The sequence below is a fragment of the Gossypium raimondii genome, chromosome 9 (assembly GCF_025698545.1).
Source record: "Gossypium raimondii isolate GPD5lz chromosome 9, ASM2569854v1, whole genome shotgun sequence".
Classification (NCBI taxonomy): Eukaryota; Viridiplantae; Streptophyta; class Magnoliopsida; order Malvales; family Malvaceae; genus Gossypium; species Gossypium raimondii.
Window position 1 is genome coordinate 36,619,922 of NC_068573.1, and position 25,406 is coordinate 36,645,327.

The 25,406-nt window shown below is 34.2% G+C and overlaps 4 protein-coding genes and 1 long non-coding RNA gene across 7 annotated transcripts; 3 read left to right on the forward strand and 2 right to left on the reverse strand.

Moving 5' to 3' along the window:
* The first annotated feature begins 1,596 nt into the window (after nucleotides 1-1,596).
* LOC105799367 (BTB/POZ domain-containing protein At1g30440) lies at nucleotides 1,597-6,637 on the forward strand. The gene is given in 6 exon segments (XM_012629895.2): nucleotides 1,597-2,086; nucleotides 2,224-2,367; nucleotides 3,740-3,809; nucleotides 4,080-5,309; nucleotides 5,830-6,332; nucleotides 6,334-6,637. Coding segments are annotated over 5 exon segments (1,899 nt in total). The 5' UTR covers nucleotides 1,597-2,086; nucleotides 2,224-2,308; the 3' UTR covers nucleotides 6,371-6,637.
* Nucleotides 6,638-6,783: 146 nt separating this feature from the next.
* Nucleotides 6,784-20,593, reverse strand: LOC105799368 (uncharacterized). 3 transcript variants are annotated; one of them, XM_052620492.1, is made up of 7 exons: nucleotides 20,397-20,593; nucleotides 20,191-20,310; nucleotides 9,335-9,790; nucleotides 8,584-8,723; nucleotides 8,358-8,478; nucleotides 7,277-7,417; nucleotides 6,784-7,147 (listed from the first exon to the last, which is right to left on the reverse strand). In XM_052620492.1, exons 1-7 carry the CDS (start codon nucleotides 20,490-20,492, stop codon nucleotides 7,064-7,066), a joined length of 1,158 nt encoding a protein of 385 aa, XP_052476452.1. In that variant the 5' UTR covers nucleotides 20,493-20,593; the 3' UTR covers nucleotides 6,784-7,063. The 3 variants fall into 3 exon arrangements, with proteins under 3 accessions (XP_052476452.1, XP_052476451.1, XP_012485351.1); XM_052620491.1 differs by lacking the exon at nucleotides 20,191-20,310 and adding an exon at nucleotides 10,885-11,004 and having other exon boundaries at nucleotides 20,397-20,589; XM_012629897.2 differs by lacking the exons at nucleotides 20,191-20,310; nucleotides 20,397-20,593 and adding exons at nucleotides 10,885-11,004; nucleotides 11,111-11,299.
* Nucleotides 16,802-18,218, reverse strand: LOC105799369 (uncharacterized). Its single transcript, XR_001135552.2, has 4 exons — nucleotides 18,072-18,218; nucleotides 17,444-17,822; nucleotides 17,003-17,361; nucleotides 16,802-16,899 (listed from the first exon to the last, which is right to left on the reverse strand). It is a non-coding gene; the product is annotated as an uncharacterized LOC105799369 (long non-coding RNA).
* Nucleotides 19,236-20,035, forward strand: LOC105799370 (putative F-box protein At1g67623). The gene has a single exon (XM_012629898.2). The coding sequence runs from the start codon at nucleotides 19,270-19,272 to the stop codon at nucleotides 19,972-19,974; it is 705 nt and encodes a 234-aa protein (XP_012485352.1). The 5' UTR covers nucleotides 19,236-19,269; the 3' UTR covers nucleotides 19,975-20,035.
* Nucleotides 20,594-22,669: 2,076 nt separating the features above from the next.
* LOC105799371 (putative F-box protein At1g67623) lies at nucleotides 22,670-23,720 on the forward strand. The gene is made up of 2 exons (XM_012629899.2): nucleotides 22,670-23,345; nucleotides 23,659-23,720. The coding sequence occupies exons 1-2, from the start codon at nucleotides 22,670-22,672 to the stop codon at nucleotides 23,718-23,720; spliced, it is 738 nt and encodes a 245-aa protein (XP_012485353.2).
* The last annotated feature ends 1,686 nt before the right edge of the window (nucleotides 23,721-25,406 follow it).

A 25,406-nucleotide genomic window follows, 5' to 3' on the forward strand; every position in this document is an offset into this window, starting at 1 on the left:
AATGTATTGATAATAAATTTTAACGAAATTAATGAAATAAAATAATAATAATAATTCAGATTAAATCTCGAGATAAAATCATGAATTTTGTTCAGGGATTTTAAATTTTTAAAATTAAAACTAAAACCCTTGTTTTAAAAAGGCTAAAAACATTCAAGTACATATCAAAGTTATGTTTCATTTAAAATAAATAAAATGTTAGAAATTAAAAGTATTTTTTATACAACTCACGTACCATTGGTAGGAGTAAAATACTTCCACACCTAAGCAAGTAATTCTTGCAGCTGAAGTCCATGTGTGAGTATGGATGAACACCCAAACACTTGGGCTCAATTAAAAATAATTTTAATAAATATTTTTGGTAAAAAAATTCTTTGTTCCTTGTTAATTTTAGTATTGAGCAAATTGATCCTCTTAAAAAAATCAAAGTAATTTAATTTTTTAATTTTAAAAATAAACAACTCGTTATAATTAATCATAACGTTAATATTTCTCGTCGATTGTAAACATTTTTCATTAGTGTAATAACAAATTTAACTTATAAATTTACATAGAATATATAAATGAAAAATAAAAATATACCAATAAAAATATATATTATTATACCAATAAAAATATATATATAATAAATGAAAAATATTAACGCGAAATAAACAGATATCAAACCGAAACGATGGGACCAATATTTTAGATTGGCTCAAAGATAGAGAAAAAGAAAGAGAAAGGCAAAGGACCCACGTGGATGCATGCGGGCGTGAGCGGCCATTAATGCCCTCATATGTCGTTTTGTATGCAGACCCCCCTTGACTTTTTCACTGCGCAGTACCGTTTTTTCCAAGCTTTATTTATTTAGTACTTCCTTTATAAATACTGGAACCATGGAGATTAGATTTAACAATAATCATTTCAACAATTTCATTTTAAACTCATACAATAAATTTATTTTATATATAAAATTGAAAATGTCTATTTATTATTTATTATTTTTATGGTTTGATTGCTTTTTTACGAATATATTCAATTATACATTTATAATAAATAAATATAATTAAATGAATGAAAATCTAAAATTCATAGCAAAATGAAAATATCAAGTACAAGTTTTTTAAGCAAATAATTTTCATTTTTATTAAAATTATTGATATACTCTTACAAATAATTTTAATTTTTCAACTTGAGACATTTTTTTACTAATAAATTTATTTCCGAATTTTTTGTAATTTATACACAAATGATGTAATTAAAAACTACATATAGTGACTTTCTTGAAATCTAAATATAAATTTTATACAATGTAAATAATAAATTTCTTCCTAACTAATGTAACAAAATAAAAGATATCATAAATTCAGTCATTACTTTTAACCACTAAAATTTTTATTTTAGTTTTAAAAAGCAAAAAAAAACATAAATGCTTATATATTACACAAGGATTTAAACATGGTTTTCACCTATTAAAACAAAGTGAAAATATTTACATCCACATTGATAAATTAAATGATAAAGAAATAGTAATGTTGGGTATTCGTGTGGGATCCTCGTTACGTCCCCGTATATAGTAACATAATCATCATTATGGCTTTGAAAAGCATCAAAGGCAATGAATTATTATCATTTTCTTGGGGTATAACCGATAAAAAGAAGACACTCAAAAAACAGTAACTCACAGAGGTCCTCTTTTCTGCTTTAATGTATTCTAAAGGGCATTGAGTGGTTTTTTTTTTTTGTTCCTTTGTTTTCAAACTTTGGAATTTTCTTGGTGAGTGTTTTCAGGGGATTCTATTATTCATTTTGGGCTGGTGGGTTTTTGTTTCTTTTGGGAGGAGTTGACCTAAAAGGCTAACATCAAATTGGTGTCTGATTAGGGGATTCTCTGGTTTTAGGCAGGGATTTGAAGGTGTTTTTGAAGTGGGTTTGGTGGCTTTTTTTCTTCTTCTTCTCAAATGGGGTACATGTAATGAATCTGGTGATGGATTTCAAGCAATTTCTTTTTTCTGTGATTTACATGTTAAAGAAGAAGCTACATTTGGGTTAATTTTCAAGGTCTGTCCTTGTGAGAAAGAGCTGGGTTGAGCACTTCAGCTTGGTGCGTGTTTTTTGTGCAAGGGTTAAAGTAAAACAGGGGTTTTCGTTTTAGATTTAGAAAGAACCTTTGTTTTTAGGCCACTTCTGGTATATTGCCATAGACTAAGGGGTTCCCTTGAGTTTCCCATTTTGATGCAGGGTTAAAGTTTTTGTCTTTTGGATTCTGGAGTAGCCGTGTTTGGAATTCTGCTGCTGAAGCTGTTTCCATTTCCACTGCGAGAAAATGGCTTGCATGAAACTTGGATCCAAAACCGATGCGTTTCAAAGGCAAGGACAGGCTTGGTATGCACCTCATCTCTACAATTATATTACATCTCCATCTCCTTCTGCCTACATTTGTTCTGTCATTAACTATTGTAAGATGTTGCTTTGCTTTGCTTCATTTATTCTTGTGATATGTGTCAATTGTGTTTTTTTCTGTCATTTTAGCTTTTGGTTTTGGTTCAAGTTTTTGGGGATGCTTTAATGTTTGAATTTGAATGTATATGGATCAAGAGACATACAAATATGGCATGTTTTGGTTTTGGATTTGAGCGACCAAACTAGTTTTGCTTGATAAGGAAAGCTCACCCATACTTATGTTGCTTTTGTTCCTCCGTTTTGTGTTTCATATTCCTAGTCTGAAACTCAAGTTTTCATACTACAATCAGTTAATTTCTTTGTAATTCATTCGGTTGCTGTAAAACTGTTAAAACGTTGTATACTCAGAATAAACTTTGTGAAACTAGTATTAGGTAAATAGACTTGTGTTATGTCATTGTTCTTTTCTGTTTTTTGGTTGAAGTTGAAGTAACTGCAATTGATTAATGCTTCAATTTCCAGAAGGTGAGTAGCTTATTTGTCATCTACATACATGTAACCCATGATCAATATCTTTTCGACTCTTTTACATATATAACCTAGTTGACCAGTCTTGTCTTTTTTATACACTCTTTGGTAGAAAGCTAGCTACGCTTTGAATCTTAAGCACTTTAACGTATAGAAGCTATGATTGAGGTTGTGATGTGAAAGTACTAGTTAAACAATCAACAGAAAGGGAGATGCCCATGTGATAGGAGATTTTGATACCTACATTAAACCTTTATCTTATCCTTTTTGTTTATATTTCTTATGCTTACTTGTAGAATGTTACATTATGCATTTTGCGAACTATGATAGAATAAGTGACTGCCGACTGGGGATGACTACTTGGTTAGGCGATTTTAATATCATGTTTAGGTTAATAGTACTAAGGTAAAATAACATAATTCACTTTCTTTTTCCTTCATAAAAACCCAGTTTAATATCATGTCTGTTTTCAATATCTTAATTCCCTTTTCCTTCATGAAAGCTCATTGAGAATGCGATATTCTTTCTTATCTTCGGGTTTGCATATGCAGTATCCTAATATTTGGATGAGAAAGATATGGCTTGAAAGTTGATGCAGCAGTGCCCATTAAGATTGGTTATTAGTGTCTCGTGTATAATAGATGGAACCATTTTGTATTATTATATGATTTTATTTAGGATGAATGACAACTTTTTTATAACAAAAATATTTTATATTATGTAACTGAGTTTCTTTAGTTTGATCCTAAGCATCCTCCATCTCTCTGAGCTTGTATTATTATATTTCTCTCTGCATTGAGCTTAGCATGCATGTTATATCATGTAGGTTCTGCACAACTGGACTTCCCAGTGATGTTGTTGTTGAAGTTGGAGAAATGTCCTTTCATCTTCACAAGGTATTTTTTCTTCATCTTATATAGAATTCATTCTGATTAGCCCCTTGTTGAAATTCACTGAATTTATATGCTTATACCGGTTTCTGCAAAGTGCAACTTTCCCATGCCTCATACATCTTTCTAAGACCTCTATTGGTTTTCATGAGATGAGCAGCAATGTCCCTTGCATGAAATTGTACCTATTGTGCATGCTTGGTAAAATGAAGTGTCTATTAGCAAATAACTGTACATCATTAAGTTCTTACTCTTCTTAATCATCATTTGGTGCAGTTCCCTTTACTCTCTAGAAGTGGGGTTATGGAAAGACTAATCGCAGAAGCATCTGATGAAGAAGAAAAATGTTCCATATGCCTCCCTGACATTCCTGGAGGGGCCAAAACTTTTGAACTTGTCGCAAAGTTCTGCTATGGAGTGAAACTTGAACTCACTGCCTCAAATGTTGTGTACCTTCGATGTGCTGCTGAGCATCTAGAAATGACTGAGGAATATGGGGAAGGCAATCTTATTGTGCAGACTGAAACCTTTCTTAATCAAGTAGTCCTCCGGAATTGGAAAGACTCTCTAAGAGCACTTCAAACCTGCGATGATATTATCTCTTATGCTGATGAACTGAATATTACAAAAAGGTGCATTGAATCATTAGCCATGAAGGCGTCTACTGACCCCAACCTATTTGGATGGCCCATGATGGAACATGGTGGTCCTATGCAGAGTCCTGGTGGAAGTGTGTTGTGGAATGGAATAAGTACAGGGGCTAAACCGAAAAATACTAGTTCAGATTGGTGGTATGAGGATGCATCGAATTTAAGTTTACCTCTCTATAAGAGATTGATTTCAGTAATGGAGTCTCGTGGTATCAGACAGGAGATAATTGCTGGCTCGCTTACCTTTTATGCAAAAAGGTACCTACCTGGTTTGTACCGTCGTCAGGGTGCCAATGATTCTAACTCTAGTACCTGTCTTGCACCTGTGGCCTCAGGGGCTCCTCTATCTGAAGAAGATCAGAAGATTTTGCTAGAGGAGATTGATAGGTTGCTTCCTATTCAGAAAGGTCTTGTCCCAACCAAGTTTTTGTTTGGACTGCTTCGAACAGCCATGATTCTTCGAGCAAGCCCCTCTTGTATATCAAACTTTGAGAAAAGGATTGGGTTGCAGCTTGATAAAGCAACTCTGGAAGATCTACTGATGCCTAATTTCTCTTATTCCATGGAAACACTTTACAATGTCGACTGTGTGCAGCGAATTCTTGAGCATTTTCTTGCCATGGACCAGATCACAGGTGGAGCCTCTCCATGTTCGGCTGATGATGGTCAGATCATTGGGTCACCCTCATTAACGCCAATCACGATGGTAGCCAAGCTAATTGATGGGTACCTTGCGGAGGTTGCCCCTGATGTTAATTTGAAGCTCCCCAAGTTTCAGGCTCTTGCTGCTTCAGTTCCTGACTATGCCCGGCCATTGGATGATGGTCTATATCGTGCAATAGACATTTATCTCAAGGTACCATCCTTACTGCATGTAATTGCCACTTAATGTTTTCTTCAGTTTGATATGCTACAAACATTACTCCAACTAGTTTACTAATCCAAGAACTCGGCAGTTATGCCCAAATGTGATGGTCATACGTTTTAACCTTGTCCAAGTTCACCTTAGAGTCTCTTCTAAGATGTTTTGAGAATGATTGGATAGCTTTAAATTGGGTTAGGATAGGATTTGGGATTCCCCCATTAATTCAAGAAGATATAAAGCTCTCGGTGCAAGTTGTTTTTGTTCTAAGTTGCTTCTTTATCTGCTTGAAACAAAGTTAATAGGCCAAAAAGCCAAATCTTATATGCATTGATTATTAGAGAGCTTGAAATTATTTTGTTCTTAACTTTCGACTATTGCATCTTAGAGAAGGTAACTTGAGAAGCAAAGAAAAGAAAAGATAATGATACAAGAAATCTTGGAACTCTTCAATCTTGATTGCTACAATTTTTGTTCCAACTTGTTAATTTTCCTATGCTTATCAAACTTGCAGTCACATCCATGGTTGTCAGAATCCGACAGAGAACAACTATGCCGGCTAATGGACTGCCAGAAGCTCTCCTTGGAAGCCTGTACCCATGCTGCACAAAATGAGAGACTGCCACTAAGAATAGTTGTCCAAGTCCTGTTCTTCGAGCAGCTTCAGCTTAGGACCTCAATTGCTGGTTGCTTTTTGGTTTCTGATAATCTTGATGGATCACGACAGTTACGGAGTGGGTTCACAGGGTCTACCGAAGGAGGGTGGGCCTCAGCTGTGAGAGAAAATCAGGTTTTGAAGGTGGGCATGGATAATATGAGAATGCGGGTTTCCGAGCTTGAGAAAGAATGCTCAAACATGAGGCAAGAAATCGAGAAGCTAGGCCGGGTAAAGGGTTCTAGCACTTGGGGAAACGTATCGAAGAAATTTGGATTCAAGTTGAAGTCTCAAATGTGCAGTGCGCAGGAGGATTCTGTAAGCAACCAGAAGAATGGAAGTGGAAAGATTGAGAAATTGAAAGGGAAAGCACAAGAAAAACACAAGTCCTGATGAATAATACAAATCTCAGAACCCCTTTTTTTTTTTTCTTGTTTTTTAAATCATCTTTCTTATCTTTGTCTCATTGTTGTTGTTTAGTTTGTACGTTTAACTTTATAATAAACTATAGCTTCCTACCTTCGATCCCACTGTACCCGTGTGCCATATCTCTTTATTCTCTTTATTAAAAAAAGAAATATTTGATCCCCAGATCCTGACTTATGTTTATGTAATGGATGTAGATGATGGAAGAAAATGTGATTTAATGAAACCTTTGCTTCATTCATGTACTGTCTTCCTCTATAACGCATCCATCATGTCAGATTAGTAAGCAATGTACCATAATCCTCTACCAACAGTATGCAATCATATCATGATATAATTAAAATGAAAATTATAAGACAGCAAGGCTAACTTAGACATAGATGATAATTATCATGGAATAACAATCGTACATGTATAATAAATCATAATAAAAGGACTTGTCAAATACATACACCAGGGAATTGAAATGAAAGATATCCAAACCCCACTTATTTGGAAAAATAAAAATAAAAATGTCTTTAAAAAAAAAACTCTCTAACTATTAAAACCTAGATTCCTTACCTGATGAACTATCTTTTCAAAATTTCATAAAAGAAGAAAAGCCATCTAACAGGTGTTTTTTAAGTGCTGCTGGAAGCTCCATCAATGGAACCAACATCTCTTTTCCCTATTGCTTAGGTGATGTAAGTTGCCTCAGGTTATATTTTGCCAACTCCTTGTACTTCTCAACAACCCCAATCAAGCAGATTGTCTGAATCAGAAAATAAATGATAAAAAAATTAGTGAAACGGAATACTGAATTAATGATCTTACAATTAGCAAATTTGCCCCCCAAAGACGTTCCACATTCTAGTCTATAAACAAAAGTTAATGCACTCACCTTCACTATTTCAACTACAATTGTCATATCAGGATTGCTAAGATCAACTTTGTGTGGTGCAGGTACAGACTTTGCAACTGAGTTTATAATTTTCATCCTGTCAATACCAGAATTTGCACGCGCCTCGTACAGTACAGCAAACTGCACAGAATAAAAGTTAACAATCCCAGCACATGTTAATACATTTCAATTTTATTAAACCAAAAGGATGCTATCTTTTATTCATGTAGGGTCCTTGACAAAACAAAACTAACCCCTATATGATATAAATGTATGTTTTCCCATAGTACATTATTTGACCACCTAAAAACCAAATTAACAGATCCACTGCGAACAAATCATCAAAAGATTGGTTCAAGTTAGCAATCTTGCAAACCAAACGAAGGCATTTCAAATATTTAGAAAGTTTCACATATATTGAAGTGGATAATGAGTCGAATGGCTTGTCAGGAATAAATTGACAGCTCCTTTTATAGATAACTTGAGGCCTAATCTTATACAGAACTTCCAACAAGCAAATAGTACAAGACATGGAGTCCAAGAACACTAATGGATCAAATACTGATTTATAGCCATGGTTGTCAATCTTACAATTTTGAAGACCATTTTAATTTCCTGTCAAATCCACACAGGTGCTACTACTTGCATTCAAAAGGTTTAACAGGTCCAAAGTGTTAATTCCCTCACAAAATAAAAAATATGTCCCATCTCTCATCTTGGAAAGCAGCCACGTTGAGCTAAAACAGAAGTTGAGGCTTTAAATCATGTAGCTTGTGTATGAATCATGCATTTGGATTGTGTCAAGTGTAAGTTTGATTCATGTATGCTTTAATGGGATCAAGCAAAGACAAACAATAGAGATGCTTAAAGAACATTTAAAACATAATCTTTTGTACAAATACAACCATGTTTTATAGAAAGCAAGTTCAAACTTGATGCACCTTGTCCCATTCTATGAATTCAACCAACTTAATTTGAATATAGGTTCTTGTATTTTTATGGGAAACTAACAAAGCACGTAATTAAATATTTTACCACATGCAAATCAAAATAAAAAGAATGGGATTCATCTATTTCATACCTTCCTAGGATTCTGTGTCTCCACTGGAAAATACTGCTCAATGAGAGGCTTCATTGCTCTTGTAATTTCCTCTTCTGAAGAATAGCATGCTACTTCAACAGGTAAGACTCTTAAAATGAACCTAAATAACAGAAACAGTAAGAATTTAGCTTGCTACTACCAAGATGCCATTTCCTATGTGCATGTGCTTTGTATATTTAACATAACATGCAAGTGAATAATGAACCTTGACATGTGCTTCCTTGTGGATGCAGCTGAAGTCATCATATGCTGCACGATATCTTTGGGGCTAGGAACTCCATCTCTCTTCCGCATTTGCACAAAGACAACACCATTACAGCCTGAATCAAGGTTGAAGAACAGCCTCTGTTTGAACAGGATGCAAAGGGGGGAAAAGGGTTCAAGTAAAAGAAATAACGGAAAGAAAAAGGAAAATGCAATAATGCCATGCATCACCTATTTGTTCACAAGAGATGACAAGAGCTAATTGCATGAAAAAAGTTAGACAAATTCAGCACTAAAAATGGAAACTGAACATGGAAAAGTAAGTAATAATTCATTTCTAAACAAATAAAAGAACCAGATGAACCATGCACAAGGTTGATAGACAAAATGCAACAAGCTAGTAGGTCTTAGTTTTTATTAGCAAAATTGAATCTAAACCACAGAAGGAACAACCTCATTTGTATTACTTCCATCTTGCATCATAAGGAAATACATGAAAAATAAAACTTACAAGAAAAATACCTTATAAGCATTTTTTAGTTTACTTCTTTTTCTTTTCAACAAGTATATAATTGCCTTAGTTCTTCCAATTTCATGCAAAATGCCAAAAACATAACTTATGGTCAATAAGGCGTATGTCACCATCCAAATAAAACGCTTTTCTTTCTAAATGTATTTCTCCTCCTTCTGGCATCCATTAATGATTAAACTGCATAATCAATTACAAACTTTAGCAGTCGTAGCTTACTAACCTTACTCTTGTCTCCAAGCTCATTGAGCTCAGCTTCAATAAGCTTATCAATGGATTTCTCTTTTTCATTGGTTGCACTCTTTGATGTATCTGTTTCAAGGCATTGTTTCTTTGCTGGTGGCTCCTCCAAGTTATCTGCTTGGTTTTCAATATTTGCCCCATTCTTCTGATTATCACTGTTCTCTTCAGTTACCTTTCCATGGCACACATCATCTGAATTCGGAAGATCCAAATCTTTATTTGTTAAACTCTCTTGACTAGCATCAATTTCTTTACTAGCATTTGATTTAATAACTTCCTCTTGTCCTTCCTCCTCTCCTTCACCATCACCCTTGTCGTCGTCATCATCACCCTCATCATCACTATATGAGAAAGTAATCTTTTTATTTAGAGGCTTGTTTGGTAACACTGCAGATTCCTCTCCTAAATCCTTTCCATTAACTAGCTCTTCAAAAAACTGTGCGAAAGTAAAATAACCAGAAGTTTAATGGAAACACACAAAAGAATAGCATGGGTTGTATTAGCAATTGCCTTAACTCAAAAATAGGAACAAACACTGTTTACATGGAGATGGCATTTCAAGGCACTGTACTCATGTTGACACAGCATTGCAGAGATATTGGTTTAAAATACAACTCCAATTCTGTATTTAGATTAAGAACTCAGCTACTTCACATGAGCCAATTCAAAGATGAAAGAGAAAAAAACGTAAAAGATCAGAGATGACGACAGGGTATTGCTGGCCAAAGGGAGAATGTTATAAAACCAAGAATCTTTGGATCTAAGAAATCCTAACTATGAATTAAGCATAAACTTACACTCAATATAATTAAGAAAGAGAAGGCAAGGAAGAATTGAATGACCATAGGATGAAGTAGAGAGACAGTGTGAGAAAAGAGGAATAAATGGGTTCCAAAGCAAGCAATAAATGGGTTCTCCTATCCACTATCACCCTCTGCTATTTTGATGTCCTTATTTTGTGTATAATTTGATAGAATGGAACTCCCAGAGCATTATTTCAGGTGTAAACAAGCAAATCTAAAAGCCTGGTTATAGTTACAATAGCATACACCTAACATCTATAATGGTAAGAATAATTTAGTAAACCAACAATGAAGATCAGCTTTGATTCATAGTCTTAAATAACAATTCATGAACAAAAAGTCACAACTTTTATCACATATCAATTCTGTAATAAATATATATATTAACAGAAGCTTATGTGATTCTAAGATTCAACTTCACATTAATAATTCAAAAATCAAATCTTTAATGATTTTTTCTGACATAAAAATTAAAATGCCCATCAAATATACAGTTTGCATATAGAGAAAGAATAAGCAAGACCACAACTTTGGAACATTAATTAGAAACCCAGAAAATAAACTCAGCAACCATTTAGTGTATAGAAAAAGGTAAAACTTAACCAAGGAAATTGAATTACAAACGAATACCCAGATGGAAAACCATCAATTTAATAATCAGAAATTAAGTTTAATAAAAAAAAGGAATTAAGCTTAAAAATATGAAATATGAAGAGATAAAGCATACAGAATCAATAACATCGAGAGCTTCATGAGCAGCTTGACGTTCTCTGCCACCATCACAAGTGATAAAGAAACCTTGAACTCCAGGCCTTAATGGGTATGCGCCTTTCTTTTTAACTGCTTTCTGTTCCCAAAAAAGAAGAAAAAAAAGAGTTACAAGAAACACGAAGAAAAAATGAAAACATAAGGTGCAGAGTAAAAGAGAGAGACTGGGTGTGGTGGAAGCCAACATTGTGGGGAAGATACTGCTTCCTCTTCTTGCCTTTGTTGGTGACAGTGCCGGGCTTTGCTTTGTTTTCAGTAGCCATTGGAGAGTTCCGTTGTAGTCAAATTGCTTCTCTTCTACTTCTAAACACCAGTTCGACGGGCGCACGATTTTATACAAGGTACCAGGGTTTTGATAAAATATTAAAATTTTGAAAATTTATTTCAAGTTCTCTCTCTAAATAAATTAGGGAAAGTTGGATTTTAAGATAGCGCACTTGAAAAAAATATAATTTTTTATACGATGATGTGACATAATATTAAAGTGTAGTGTAGAATAATTATTAATTTTCAAAAATTAATATAGATTAAAAAAATTTAAAAACTACATTAAGAAAAATTATTGATTAAATATTATTTTATTCCTTTTTGTTATGGTTACTTTTATTTTGAGATTTTAATATTTAGGCTCAATAGTAGTTAATGTAACCATTTTGTTTTGATTTATACTATTTTAGCATTTAGGTTATATTGGAGTTTAATTGGAATGCCTTTGTGCAGGAAAATAATTGTCCTAATAAGCTTAAGATGGTGGTTCACGTTGCAACTTCTCTAAGGCTAAGTCGCAACGTGGCTGGAGAAGATGAACTAAGAAGTGGTAACTCATCGGCAGAAGTTGTAACGTTATGATGGGTGTAGCCAGGGATGAGCAACTTAAGAGCCAACGTTGCGATGTTCGTTTGATGTTGTGATGTGTTGAAGTTAACTACTTAATCCTGATGGTTACTCAAGGTTAAAAGAGGAAATTACAAGCCAAGGCTTGACTTCATGATGATGAAGTTGCAACATTGCGAGCATCGGAGCATTTTAATAAAGACACTTTAATTTTTCCACGCATTCAAACTCCAAGCTATAAATACCTACATTTTGCATAATTAGGGGAGATTAGACTTTTTAGAATAGTTTCCTTATGCTGGATTTAAATTTGGATTTGGATAAATTAGTTGGGATTCAATGTAATATATTATAAAATATGGATTTATCAAATCTAAAATAAGAATTACAAACTCATTACTAAATAGCAATTAGGTATCTTAACAAATTCATAGATTTGAGTTAAATTGATAAGCTTACATGTTTTAGCTTCACAACCTAAAGCATGCATTTAGGCTAGAAAAATTGGAGATCGACTTTAGATGGGATTAAACCAATTTAATGTTACTGAGTCGATTGAGTTGAGAGATTTAACATATGTCGAATTTATTGGTGGGAGACATGATTTAATAGCAAACCTTAAGATCTAAGGTGAGTTAAAGGTCAAGAGGACCTAGGGTCAGTAATTATTCATCAACTCAATTTAGCACTTCGTTTCATAATCATTAGATTGATTAATTGAGCATCATCGAAGCTTGTTAGGGAAAGTTTAATTAGCGTTAAAGTTGTCTAAATGTCTAGTTTAGCCATTAATGAAAATGTTTTGCAATCCTGTCAATAATTTTAAACTCGATTAGATTGTTGTTTACTTTGTTTGTGCTAGAGTCTTCAAATTAGTAAAGATTTTACCATCATCCTCCCTTAAGGTATAATCCTCATAATATTTTCAAAGAGTATTTTATTGTAACAAAAATTACATTGTTACTTGACTTCGTATACTTGGGAATATGTCTTAATTTTAAATTTTTATATATTTCTGACAAACAAAAAGGATGAATCATTTATTAAGATAAATAATTACCAAAATAAAAAAAGTGAAACTTTGAATAGTCTGCTACCCTAGCACGCTTGTGCCTGCCGCCTTTGGCCAGTTTTTAGGTTTTCTTGTTTCGTCTGTCTTTTCTTCTCGATTTCTTACGTTTTTGTCCTTGGAAAAAGTATGGAGAATGAATTAGCCCAATTAACAATTAATGAAGAGGAGGATGATGTTATTCAAATTCAAGAAAATCCTGGAACTGAAAAAAGAGAGCAGTTTCTTCAATTGGTGGGGTGTTTTCTTACAGCAAGTATAATTCATTTTCCAGCCATGAAAAGTACTATGGCAAATCTGTGGCATCCCGTTCGAGGAGTTCGAATTCGAGATCTGGGGGAAAAAAGGTTTTTATTTCAATTCTTTCATTATATGGATCTGGAGAGGGTTTTGAAAGGTTCCCCATGGACATTCAATAATCACTTGTTGATACTTTATAAATTGAGGTGGGAGGAGGATCCTATGCAGGTCCCTTTAGTGTTAACCCCTTTCTGGGTTCAGATTCATGACGTTCCTATTGGTTTGTTTTCTGAAAACTTAGCAGTTAATCTGGAGACTTTTTTGGGGAATTTTATAGAATATGATATGTCAAATTTAGGGAAAGAAAACAGGAATTTTATGAGGATTTGGGTCCAAGTTGATATCAGACGTCTTTTGAAAAGAAAGAAGTTAATCGAATTTCGGGGGAAAAAGTCATATGTTCGTTTTAAATATGAAATATTGATACTTTTTTGTTTCTTTTGTGGAAAACTGGGTCACAATGATTCTTTTTGTGAGGCAAAAATGTTGATTGGAATGGAAATTATAGAAATGGGTTGGGATTTATCAATAAGAGCACAATCCCGAAGAGCCCTGACTATGAATAGTGTCTGGCTACGTGAAGATGGGGAGGGGGTTATAGATGGAATTCATGAGGGAAATAGGGGATTTGCAAGGGGACCACAGAGAATGGAGCATAAGAAGAGTTATGGGAAGACAGTTGATCAAGTTCTTAGTTTCAATTTGGAAGGTGGTTTCTTAAGTGAGGGTGAAAAGCAGGTTAACTCATTGACGGATCAAGCCCATTATGCGATGGATCATGATTTGGAGGGCGTGGCTTTAGCAGGAGAAGAAGGTAAAAAAAGATCTAGAGTGGAGAATGACGATGTTTTAAAGAATAAAAGGATCATCTCCCCGGTAAAAAATAGGAGATTGATGGACCTTAATCAATTGACATCGACGGCTGCCAAGAGGCAACCCGGCCGGGAGTTATGAAAATTCTAAGTTGGAATGTCCGTGGATTGGGGAGTCCACAGACATTTAGAAGACTTCGGCATTCACTGAAGAATTATGACCCCCACATAGTCTTCTTTATGGAGACGAAACTTGGTAGAATTCAAATGGAAAGAGTTCGATGGAGATGTGGTTTTGTGAATGGCATAGAGGTGGATCCAGAGGGAACTAGAGGAAGGCTATGTTTGGCTTGGAGGAATGACGTCAATATTTCTTTGAAAAGTTTCTCTAAAAGACATTGATGTGGTGGTGCATGATAATGAGAGGGAGGTTATGTGGCGACTTACAGGCTTTTATGGGACTCCGTACGCACGAGACAAGGAAGATTCATGGGCTGTCTTGAAAAATCTCTATAATGGATAGAATATCTCATGGTTTGTTTGTGGAGATTTTAATGAAATCATGTATGGCTTTAAGAAAAAGAAGGTATGCCCCGTGATGAGAGAAGGAAAAACTTTGAAATTATGTCAATTGAACGATATGGGATTCGCGGGTAGATGGTTCACATGGGAGCGAGGCAATCTACCAAAAACAAATATACAAGAACGTTTGGACAGAGAGGTTGCAAATAAGGAGTGGATTTCTTTGTTCGCTGAAGTAAAAGTTCAGCATTTGGTGTATTCTTTTTCTGATCATTGTCCTCTTCTAAATGATACAAAGAAGGAAATAAGACAGCAGAATGAAAATAGTTTCAGAATTGAAAACTGGTGGTTTTTGGAGGATTCCTTTATTGCTGAAGCTGAACAATTATGGAAGATGTTAACAGGTAATTTTCTGCAGAATATGGAATTCTTAAAAAAGGGGCTGGAAAATTGGGCAGGAAAAAATTCTAAAGAATAAAAAAGGGAAAAAGAAATATTTAACAGCAAAGTTATCCGAGCTGCTTGAAGCTGAAAGGGATGATAGTAACATGGCGGAGATGATAGATACGAGGATTCAGCTAAACTTGGAGATTGAGAAGGATGAAAGATATTGGGAGCAAAGGGCTAGACTAAACTGGCTCAAACTAAGGGATAAAAATACAACTTTTTTTCCATAGTCAAGCAACTCAGAGGCGAAGGAAAAACACGATCAAGAGTTTACAAAACGGGCAAGGTAGGGATACGAAAAATCTACAGGAAATGGAAGAACTAGCAAGGTCCTACTTTTAGAATTTATTTGTATCAGAGAATCAAGAAAATTTTGACTACTTGCTCTCGGGTATTCATCGATGTATTCATGACGAGGATAATAAAAGGCTTACTGCGTATTATACAGGAGAAAAAATTCGTGAGGCTTTATTTGAAATGGGACCCACTAAGGCGCCAGGTGAAGATGGATTCCCAACTATCTTTTATCAGTAGTGCTGGCATTTTATTGGAGAGAAAATAGTTTCATTTTGTCTACAACTCTTGAACGGAGATATATAGGTCAGTTCAATTAATACAACTCATATTGTACTCATTCCAAAAATTAATAACCCAACAAATATGTCACAGTTTAGGCCCATTAGTTTATGCAATGTTATTTATAAAGTAATGGCGAAAGCTATAGCGAACAGATTTAGAGGGGTGATAGAAAAATGCATTGATAGTGCTCAAAGTGCCTTTGTGCCAGGAATATTGATTTCAGATAATGTTTTGCTAGCTTACGAGATATTGCATTCTTTAAAGCAAAAAAGAATGAGGAAAAAGGGTTATATGGCGGTAAAACTGGACATGAGTAAGGCTTATGATAGGGTTGAATGGGTTTTTATCAAAGAGTTAATGTCTCGAATAGGATTCGCTCAAAGATGGATTGATAATATTATGAAATGAATGACTACTGTTTCATACAAGGTTGTGATTAATGGAAATGTTGGGTTGACATTCTCTCCATCAAGGGGACTTCGACAGGGGACCCTTTGAGTCCGTTTATTTTCCTAATATGTGGAGAAGGCCTTTCCAGTCTCATGAGAAAAGCAACAGGTGAAGGACTTTTGAAGGGTGTCAAAATAAGTAGAAGAGGCCCACAGATAACGTACTTATTGTTTGCAGACGACTGCATACTTTTGGAAGAGGCAACATGCAGAGGGGCTAATGCACTCAAGGAAATATTAAGCGAGTATAGAAGATGCTCAGGGCAATGTGTGAATTTTAGAAATCAACCATCTTTTTCAGCAAAAACACAATTGAGGAAGAGAGACGACGGATTGTCAACTTGCTTAGAGTTCGAAGCTCAATGGAACCAGAACGTTACCTTGGCTTACCGAACATGGTGGGACGGAAGAAGAAGGTTTCCTTCCAGGCTTTGAAAGACAGGCTAAAACAGCGTATTGACAACTGGAGTACGAGATTTTTATGACAGGGTGAAAAAGAAGTTTTTATCAAGGTTGTTTTGCAAGCAATTCCGACTTATTCAATGGCTTGCTTCTTACTCTCGAAATCCTTATGTGACGAAATGGAAGCAATTATTGTGAAATTTTGGTGGGGAAAGGGTCATGGAAAAGGGGGAATTCATTGGAGCTCTTGGAAAAATATTTGCAGTTTAAAAGAAAATGGAGGTTTAGGTTTTTGTAATCTTAGTCAGTTTAATATTGCATTGCTTGCCAAGCAGGGGTGGCGTCTTTTTAATTATCCGAATTCAGTTTTAGCCAGGGTTCTTAAAGCAAAGTATTATCCACAAACTGATTTTTTAAGTGCAGAGTTGGGGAATTTACCTTCTCTTACTTGGAAGCGTATCTGGCTGCAAAGGGACTTCTCATTCAAGGGATATGTTAGAGAGTTGGGAAAGGTAACAACATATCTATTTGGACTGATCAGTGGATTCCAAGGATCGAACCTAGCATATGGCAGAGCAGTTATCAAAATGGAGAGCTGGAAACTGTATTCAATCTAATTGATGGAATAAATAAGACGTGAAAAATGGAGGTCGTTACTTGTACCTTTCAAATAGACATTGCGCAAAAAATTTTACAGATCCCACTTGCCAAAAAAGACAGTGAAGACATGCTCGTTTGGAAGGGAGAACCGTCCGGAGAATTCTCAGTAATGAGCACTTATAAACTATTACAAGAAGCTAATTCGGATCCTAGTAATTTATTACAGACAGATTTCAAAGATTTCTACAGAAAATTATGGAGCTTACAAATACCATCAAAAATTCTACTTTTGGCCTGGAGAATATCTTGGAACTATATTCCTACACTAGTCAATCTTCGATGCAAACGATTAACCACAAATGTGAGATGCCCTCGTTGTGGCTCCGGGGAAGAGAACAGTCTCCATGTCTTCCAGCAATGCCCTATAAGTAATGAAGTTTGGCAGAATATTAATATGTCTTGGGTTACATCATATCGAGATCAAAATACGATGACATAACTTACTTGGGTCTTCAAAAAAGGAACCAAGGAACAGTGTCAGGTGTTTTGCTGTGCCTTATGGGTGATGTGGAACTCGCGAAATCAAATGGTGCATGAAAGAAAGTTTGTATCAGGAAGGGATCTAGTACAGAAAATACAGACTTATTTAGCTGAACTTAAAGAAGTGGGAAAGGAAAAACATACATGGAAGACTGCCAAAATACAGAGACAAATGAAGGAGAGAATGCAGGACATAATACTTTTTGATGTAGCTTTTGATGCAAACAGGTACAAATCGGTATCGGGAATTATTGTACGAGACCGGAGGGGAGAGATAAGAGCCTTAAAAACAACCCTTCATTCCAAAATATCATCTTCGTTTCTTGCAAAAGCTTCAGCATGCCTACAGGCAATCAAGTTAGACATAGCTATGGGTCTCCGATCAGTTACAATCATGGGAGATTCAAAGACAGTCATCAAAAAATGTCAAGCGACAGATATGGATAAGTCGATTATTAGAGGAGTTATCAGAGATATTCAGAGTCATATTTCTCAATTTCAAGAAATTATTTTCCAGTTTATTCAAAAATCAGAAAATTATCAAGCCCATAAACTAGCGAAAGAAGCATTAACAAAAGGGGAAGAGAGGAACCTGGTTGGAAATGAGCTGATCTGCAATGAAGGATGTCTGCAGGAGGAATGGGCAAGGAACCCGGACTAAAGTGTTTTCTAAAAGAAAGAGATTTGAAAATGATAACAGACTGAAGAAAAATCTTTTTGATAACTGTTATCCTCTAAATAGCTGTGACAATTCAGCATGAAAAGATGGGGTTTTAATTGCGTCCAGCTGTTAGATTTGACTGGGTATTAATTACTATTCTTGATTTTTCATCTTTCGATTTGCTTTTTAGGGTCAGTTTCCATGGGGCAAACTTTGTAGCCCATTTTTTGTTTTATTTTTGTTTTATGTTTGTTGACAGTAGGAACTAAGCCCAAACTTCTTGGGCATTTTATTGGTTTGACTCTTTATTTATAATAGCCCAGTCATATTATTCAAAAAAGAAGAAGAAGATGAATCATTTACCATTCCAACTTCTTTTATAAATATAATATTATTTATTTTTAATATATTTTATTAATCGATATATATATAATTTATATAATATTTTAATAGAAATATAAGAACTTTTAACTATATTTAACTTTATATAATTTTAATTTATATTTACTGCATGATTTTAATATTTTTATTGTATATATATTCATTGTTCTTACTCTTTTTATTATCACCACTACTATTTGAATCTAAACATATTTCTCACAATTAATATTAATTAATATCACCGCTACAATGTTTAATCTTACTACTATAATAATTAAGCACTGCTATTAAAATTAATTTCATTATCCATTCAAATAGAGGCTAACTATATGAAGCATTCCAATTAAAATCTAAATTAAATAGCTAAACTGATCAACTTAAACTAAGTATCTTCTTATAAGTTTGATAAAGTGATGTTGAAAGTAAAAATCGCAAATTTGTAGAGTAAAGACTAAAGGTAAGTTTCTTCAAAAAAGAATAAAGATAAGTAGGCACTCCACACCAAAGAAAAGGTAAACAAGGTTACCACGCTACTTTCAGATTTTAGAATCTTTATTATTGAGTATAACAGTCGCCAATATTAACCAAGAAACTAAAATTTGTATGAAATCCTACCGATTCTAGGATTTTGTTTTCCTAACTTTACACGGTCTCTAACTCCCTTCTTATATATAGCTTTTCCTTTTATTCCCTTATCCTTGTATTGCAGGCTTTGATTTGAGACCAGCTTCTTAATAATCTCAAAACTATGACGACAAACATCACGAGCGATATTGCGACATCTCTTCCAGAACACATGCTGTCCGAAATTCTCAAGCATGCGGCGTCCAATTCCATCGCTGATTTCATCAACGTCAAGTTATGTTGTAAAGCTTTTGAACGGGCATCAAACTACGAAAACGTTTCATTGGATAAAGTTAGCTTAGTTCCGTGGCGTAAATGCGAGAAAGGCTTTCAAAAACGATGTAAAGCTGCCAACAATGCTGAAGCTTTATACAGGAAAGGAATGATCAATTGTTTTAGTCGAAGGAAATCGGAGTCCGGCCTCCGTTATTTGAAGAAAGCAACCGAGAAAGGTCATGTGGAAGCCGTATATACTTACGGCATTATCTTGATTTGTATGGATGGTGAGCTAAGGAAACAAGGACTTCGAGTTCTATCATCCCTTCATCTTCCCAGACCTAACGAAGGCAGTTCAAGGATGATTGCGAGCTGTCGTTCAAAAACGGAGAAGTTTTTGAGGTGCATGTGGGTGCATGTTGCATTGACAGGACCCAAAGGGATTTGCTGCAATTGTGACTGTGACATTGAGGAAAAACCCAACCATTCAACTTCTACGGAATGCCAAACTTGGGACGCAAGCAACGACGTCGGCCATTGTTGTGATTATTGCTTTTGGGACCGTGAAGCAAATGTGTTTTCTAGTTTGCTTCGGAAATATTTAGTTAATTGAAGTCTAGTCCCCGGTTGGCCTAGTGCATGTAATCTAAGCTATTTCTCAATATATTCTTTTAACACACCATGAAAATTCAACCAATCAAACTATACATGATGACATGTCATCAATTTTTTTCTTTTAATTGCATATTGTGGATTTGGAAATGAAAATTCAAGTAGATATGCTTAAAAATAAGCTTAAAAATATGAAATATGAAAAGAAAAAGCATACAGAATCAATAACATCGAGAGCTGCATGAGCAGCTTGACGTTCTCTGCCACCATCACAAGTGATAAAGAAACCTTGAGCTCCAGGCCTTAATGGGTATGCGCCTTTCTTTTTAACTGCTTTCTGTGCCCAAAAAAGAAAAAAAAGAAGAGTTACAAGAAATACAAAGAAAAAATGAAAACATAAGGTGCAGAGTAAAAGAGAAAGACTGGGTGTGGTGGAAGCCAACATTGTGGAAGATACTGCTTCCTCTTCTTGCCGTTGTTGGTGACAGTGCTGGGCTTTGCTTTGTTTTCAGTAGCCATTGGAGAGTTCGGTTGTAGTCAAATTGCTTCTCTTCTACTTCTAAACACCAGTTCGACGGTCGCACGATTTTATACAAGGTACGAGGGTTTTGATAAATTATTAAAATTTTGAAAATTTATTTCAACTTCTCTCTCTAAAGAAATTAGGGAAAGTTGGATTTGGAAGATATAAATTTTTATACGATGATATGACACAATATTAAAGTATGGTGTCATTACATGAATTAAAATTAAGAAAAATTGTTAATTTTAGGATTAATATGAGAAAAGTTGTTAAGTTTAAAGATTAATGTAGATTAAAAAATTCAAAAACTATGTTGAGAAAAATTATCAGGTTTAGGGACTAAATATTATTTTATCCCTTTTTTATTATGGTCAGCTCAAAAGTAGTTAATGTAACTATTTTGTTTTAATTTATAGTATTTTAGCATTTAGGTTATAATGGAGTTTAATTGGAATGTTTTTGTGCAGAAAAATAATTGTCCTAAAAAGCTTAAGATGGTGGTTCACTTTGCAACTTCTCTAAGGCTAAGTTGCAAAGCGGCTGGAAGAGATAAACTAAGAAGTGGTGACTCAGCAGCAGAAGTTGTGACGTCGTGATGGGTGTAGCCAAGGATGAACAACTCAAGAGCCAACGTTGCAATGGGGCACGTTTGAAGTTGTGATGCGTTGAAGTTAAATTGCTCGATCTCTAATGGTTACTTGAGGTTAAAGGAGGAAATTACAAGTCAAGTCGTGACGGTGAAGTTGTAATATTGCGAGCACCTGAGTATTTTAATAAAGACACTTTAATCTTTTTACGCATTCAAGTTCTAAGATATAAATACTTACATTTTGCATAATTAGAGGAGATTAGATTTTTTTAGTATAGTTTGCTTATGTTAGATTTAAATTTGGATTTGGATAAATTAATTGGGATTGAATGCAATATATTATAAAATATGAATTTGTCAAATTTAAAAATATTTTAAGAATTTCAAATTCATTACTAAATGGTAAATAGGCAACTAACAAATTTGTGGATTTGAAATCATCATGAATGTTATTTCTAACTATTTTACTACTTAAGTGTTATTTGATAAACTGAAACATAAAGTGTTACAAAAATTAAGCATTGAAAAATAAGTACTAAATTTAAGTTATAAAATCTATTCGATATACTTTTTAAAATTAAGTATGAAACATGATTAGACTTTTGATAAATATTACTTTTTTTTAATTTTAAAGGTAGACATTTAAAAGATTATGTGAAAAGAAATAAAATAAAAAAATTGAAAAAAAACTACATTAAGTGATAATTAGCTCCTTGTCCATTTATTACTTTTCACACTTTTCATTAAAAAGATTCTATCATTTGCTTTTTATTATGGATTATCAAACATAATTAAAAATTAAATTGTTGAAAACAATAATTTTCAGTATTTTGTGTTAAAGCAAGCATTTAAGTTAAGAAAATTGGAGATTGAATGTTATTGAGTCGATTGAGTTGAGAGAGTTGTCATATGTCAAATATATAGGTGAGAGATACGATTTAGCAGATCTAATGAGAGTTAAAGGCCAAGTCCATCAAATCAATCTAACACTCCATTTCATGATCATTAGATGGATTGATTGAGCATTATTGAAGGTTGTTGGGAAAAGTTTAACTAAAAGAGTGTTTTGTTAAGGTTAAAGTTGCCTAAGTGCCTAGTTTAGCATTAAAATGTTTTTCATAGGTCTATACTCGATCAAAATTATATGAGTCTGTATATTTACAAATATGTCCTAATTTTGAACTTGACAAACAAAAAGGAAGAATGATTTACCCTTCCTAACTTTTTTATTTATTTATTTTTAATATATTTTATTAATCAATATGTATAATATTTTAACACTTGATATAATTTTAGAATATTGATGATAGAGTATATATAGCAGTCAGAATTTTGGGAATGTCCGAAATAGTAAGTGGGCCAATAATAATTAATAAATGAATTATAGGATATCGTTTTCCACCGCCAATATTAACCAAGAAATTAAAATTTGTATGAAATCCTACCGATTCTAAGATTTTGTTTTCCTAATTCTACACGCTCTCTAATTCCCTTCTTTTTTAGCTTTTCCTTTATTCCCTTATCAATTATATCCTTGTATTGCAGCCTTTGATTTGAGACCAGCTTCTTAATCATCTCAAAACCATGACCACAAACTTCACAAGCGACATTGTGACATCTCTTCCAGAACACATGTTGTCCGAAATTCTCAAGCATGCGGCGTCCAATTCCATCGCTGATTTCATCAACGTCATGTTGTGTTGTAAAGCTTTTGATCGGGCATCAAACTACGAAAACGTTTCAATGGAGAAAGTTAGCTTAGTTCCGTGGCATAGATGCGAGAAAGGCTTTCAAAAAAGATGTAAAGCTGCCAACAATGCTGAAGCTTTATACAGGAAAGGAATGATCAATTGTTTTAGTCGAAGGAAATCGGAGTCCGGCCTCCGTTATTTGAAGAAAGCAACCGAGAAAGGTCATGTGGAAGCCGTGTATACTTACGGCATTATCTTGATTTGTTTGGATGGGGAGCTAAGGAAACAAGGACTTCGAGTTCTATTATCCCTTCATCTTCCAAAGCCTAACCAAGGCAATTCAAGGATGATTGCGAGCTGTCGTTCAAAAACGGAGAAGTTTTTGAGGTGCATGTGGGTGCATGTTGCATTGACAGGACCCAAAGGGATTTGCTGCAATTGTGATTGTGACATTGAGGAAAAACCCAACCATTCAACTCCTTCGGAATGCCAAGCTTGGGACGCAAGCAACGACGTCAGCCATTGTTGTGATTATTGCTTTTGGGACCGTGAAGCAAATTTGTTTTGTAGTTTGCTTAGGAAATATTTAATTAATTAAAGTCAAGTCCCCGGTTGGCCTAGTGCATGTAATCTAAGCTCTTTCTCAATATATTCTTTTAACACACCATGAAAATTCAACCAACCAAACGATAGATGATGACATGTCAATCAATTTTTATCTTTTTTCTATTTGCATATTGTGGATTTGGAAGATGAAAATTCAAGTCGATATGCCCTAATTCAGGATCCCTTGAAGTTGTTTCTGCAGTATTTCCAACTCTGATGCTGGTTTGCCTAAAGCTTGTTGAACAATGTTAATAATATGCATGATTTTGCGGACAGAAGAGACAAGGGCGGCCGGGAAGTGCTTTGAATATGTAGCAGATAAGCTTCCATCAACTTGATGTGTCTGGATTTTGTGCAAACTCTGAATTTATGGTTTGATATATGTCTGTAAATGTGTGTGGGGGGGGGGTTAATAATTAAAAAGTGGTAAGATTTTGGTACCTGCTGGAAGATTATAATGAATATATATTGTTAGTTAGTAGATATCGTGAAGAATAGGATAATCAACCTGTTTTTCACTTGCATATCCTCCATGCAAATATCTCATTATTCAGTTTGATGACATTGATTTATTTTTACTCGATAACATTAGTAATCAAAACCTATCATTTCATAGTTGAGTGACAAGGAAAAAAAAAGAATTTAACTAAAGTTGGGTGACTGTTTTTGTAAATTACGCAATCTTTTAATTTCTTTGTTGGTGGCCAAAAAGCAGTTGGTGTAAGTAACAAAGGAAGAACTTAAACAACATTCATAGACAAAGATGAAAGTATGAGATTTATTATCCAAAATCAGAAGGAGGGCATAGAGATTTGCTGAGCCCTTTGTTTGTGGAAGTCACTGTATCTGCTCCTCACATGCACTTCCTCAACCACTTTTCAAAATCAATCAGGTCCATGTTCCCAAAAACAAAACCAAGCTGATGACGACTTCATGCAAACAAGGAGCAATGAGTATCCTTTCTTCTTCGACTTAGACATATGCTTTTGAGCTCAGTAATTGGAAATCGATCATGGCTTTATGGTATCGGCATTTTTTGGCATATATTGTACGTCTTCAAAGTAATATAAATTTTGTATATGTGTTACACATTAATATTTCCTTTTCACATAACGCATGTTATGCTAATGTTGCTTTACATGTCTGGTTTTGTGTATGTTCTTTTTCTTTTTGCTGAAAACATAGAGTTGATTCGTTCTTCAAAACTTACACAACCCCGGGGGCTGGAGCGATAGAGACAAAAAGAAAAGAAAGAACAGCCAACAAGACAATAATAAACTTGTAGAAAGCACGAAAAGAGGACACCAATCATTGCTGGAAGAGACTCCACAATACAAGAATCACACTGACCAGAGAAGATTCGCCACACTTATGGTGTAATTTGTAATTGAATTGATATATGTTTTTGATGATTTGTTTATTTTTAATTCTGTTTATTTAAAATTAAAAAATAAATAAATTTATTCATCAACATTAACAAACGTGTTGATATATAATAAACAAATATATATATATTTTTAGACAAAATAATTAAATATAATACATATTGCCAATGAATAAAATAAAGAACCAACCTATAATATTATTCATTATATATAAACATTATTTAAATGATATATTAAATAAGTTTTTTTTTAACGAATATAAACAAACTTATTTATAAACATAAACAATATTTATTTGTATTTAATTTGTTTAATAAATAAACCTCAAAATTTTGTTCATATGTTTTAATAATTCATTATACACTTTGTTCATTTAGAACCTCATGTGATGGCCTGATGATCAAAGTTGTTCACCGCCCCAGGTGCGGCCTGAGTTTGAGTCACGCTAATTGTTCAGACTATGCCCTGTTATTGTAATTCATAAAAAAAAAATGACAAGCAGCCCAAAAATTAGAGCACACGAAATGTTTTAATTTTTCTCTTCTTTTACATAATTTGTCATAAACTCTTACTAATCAATTTGACCTTTAATTCATTTCTTACAAATTGAGCTTTGCCCTGATGGTCAAGGGTGTTTAC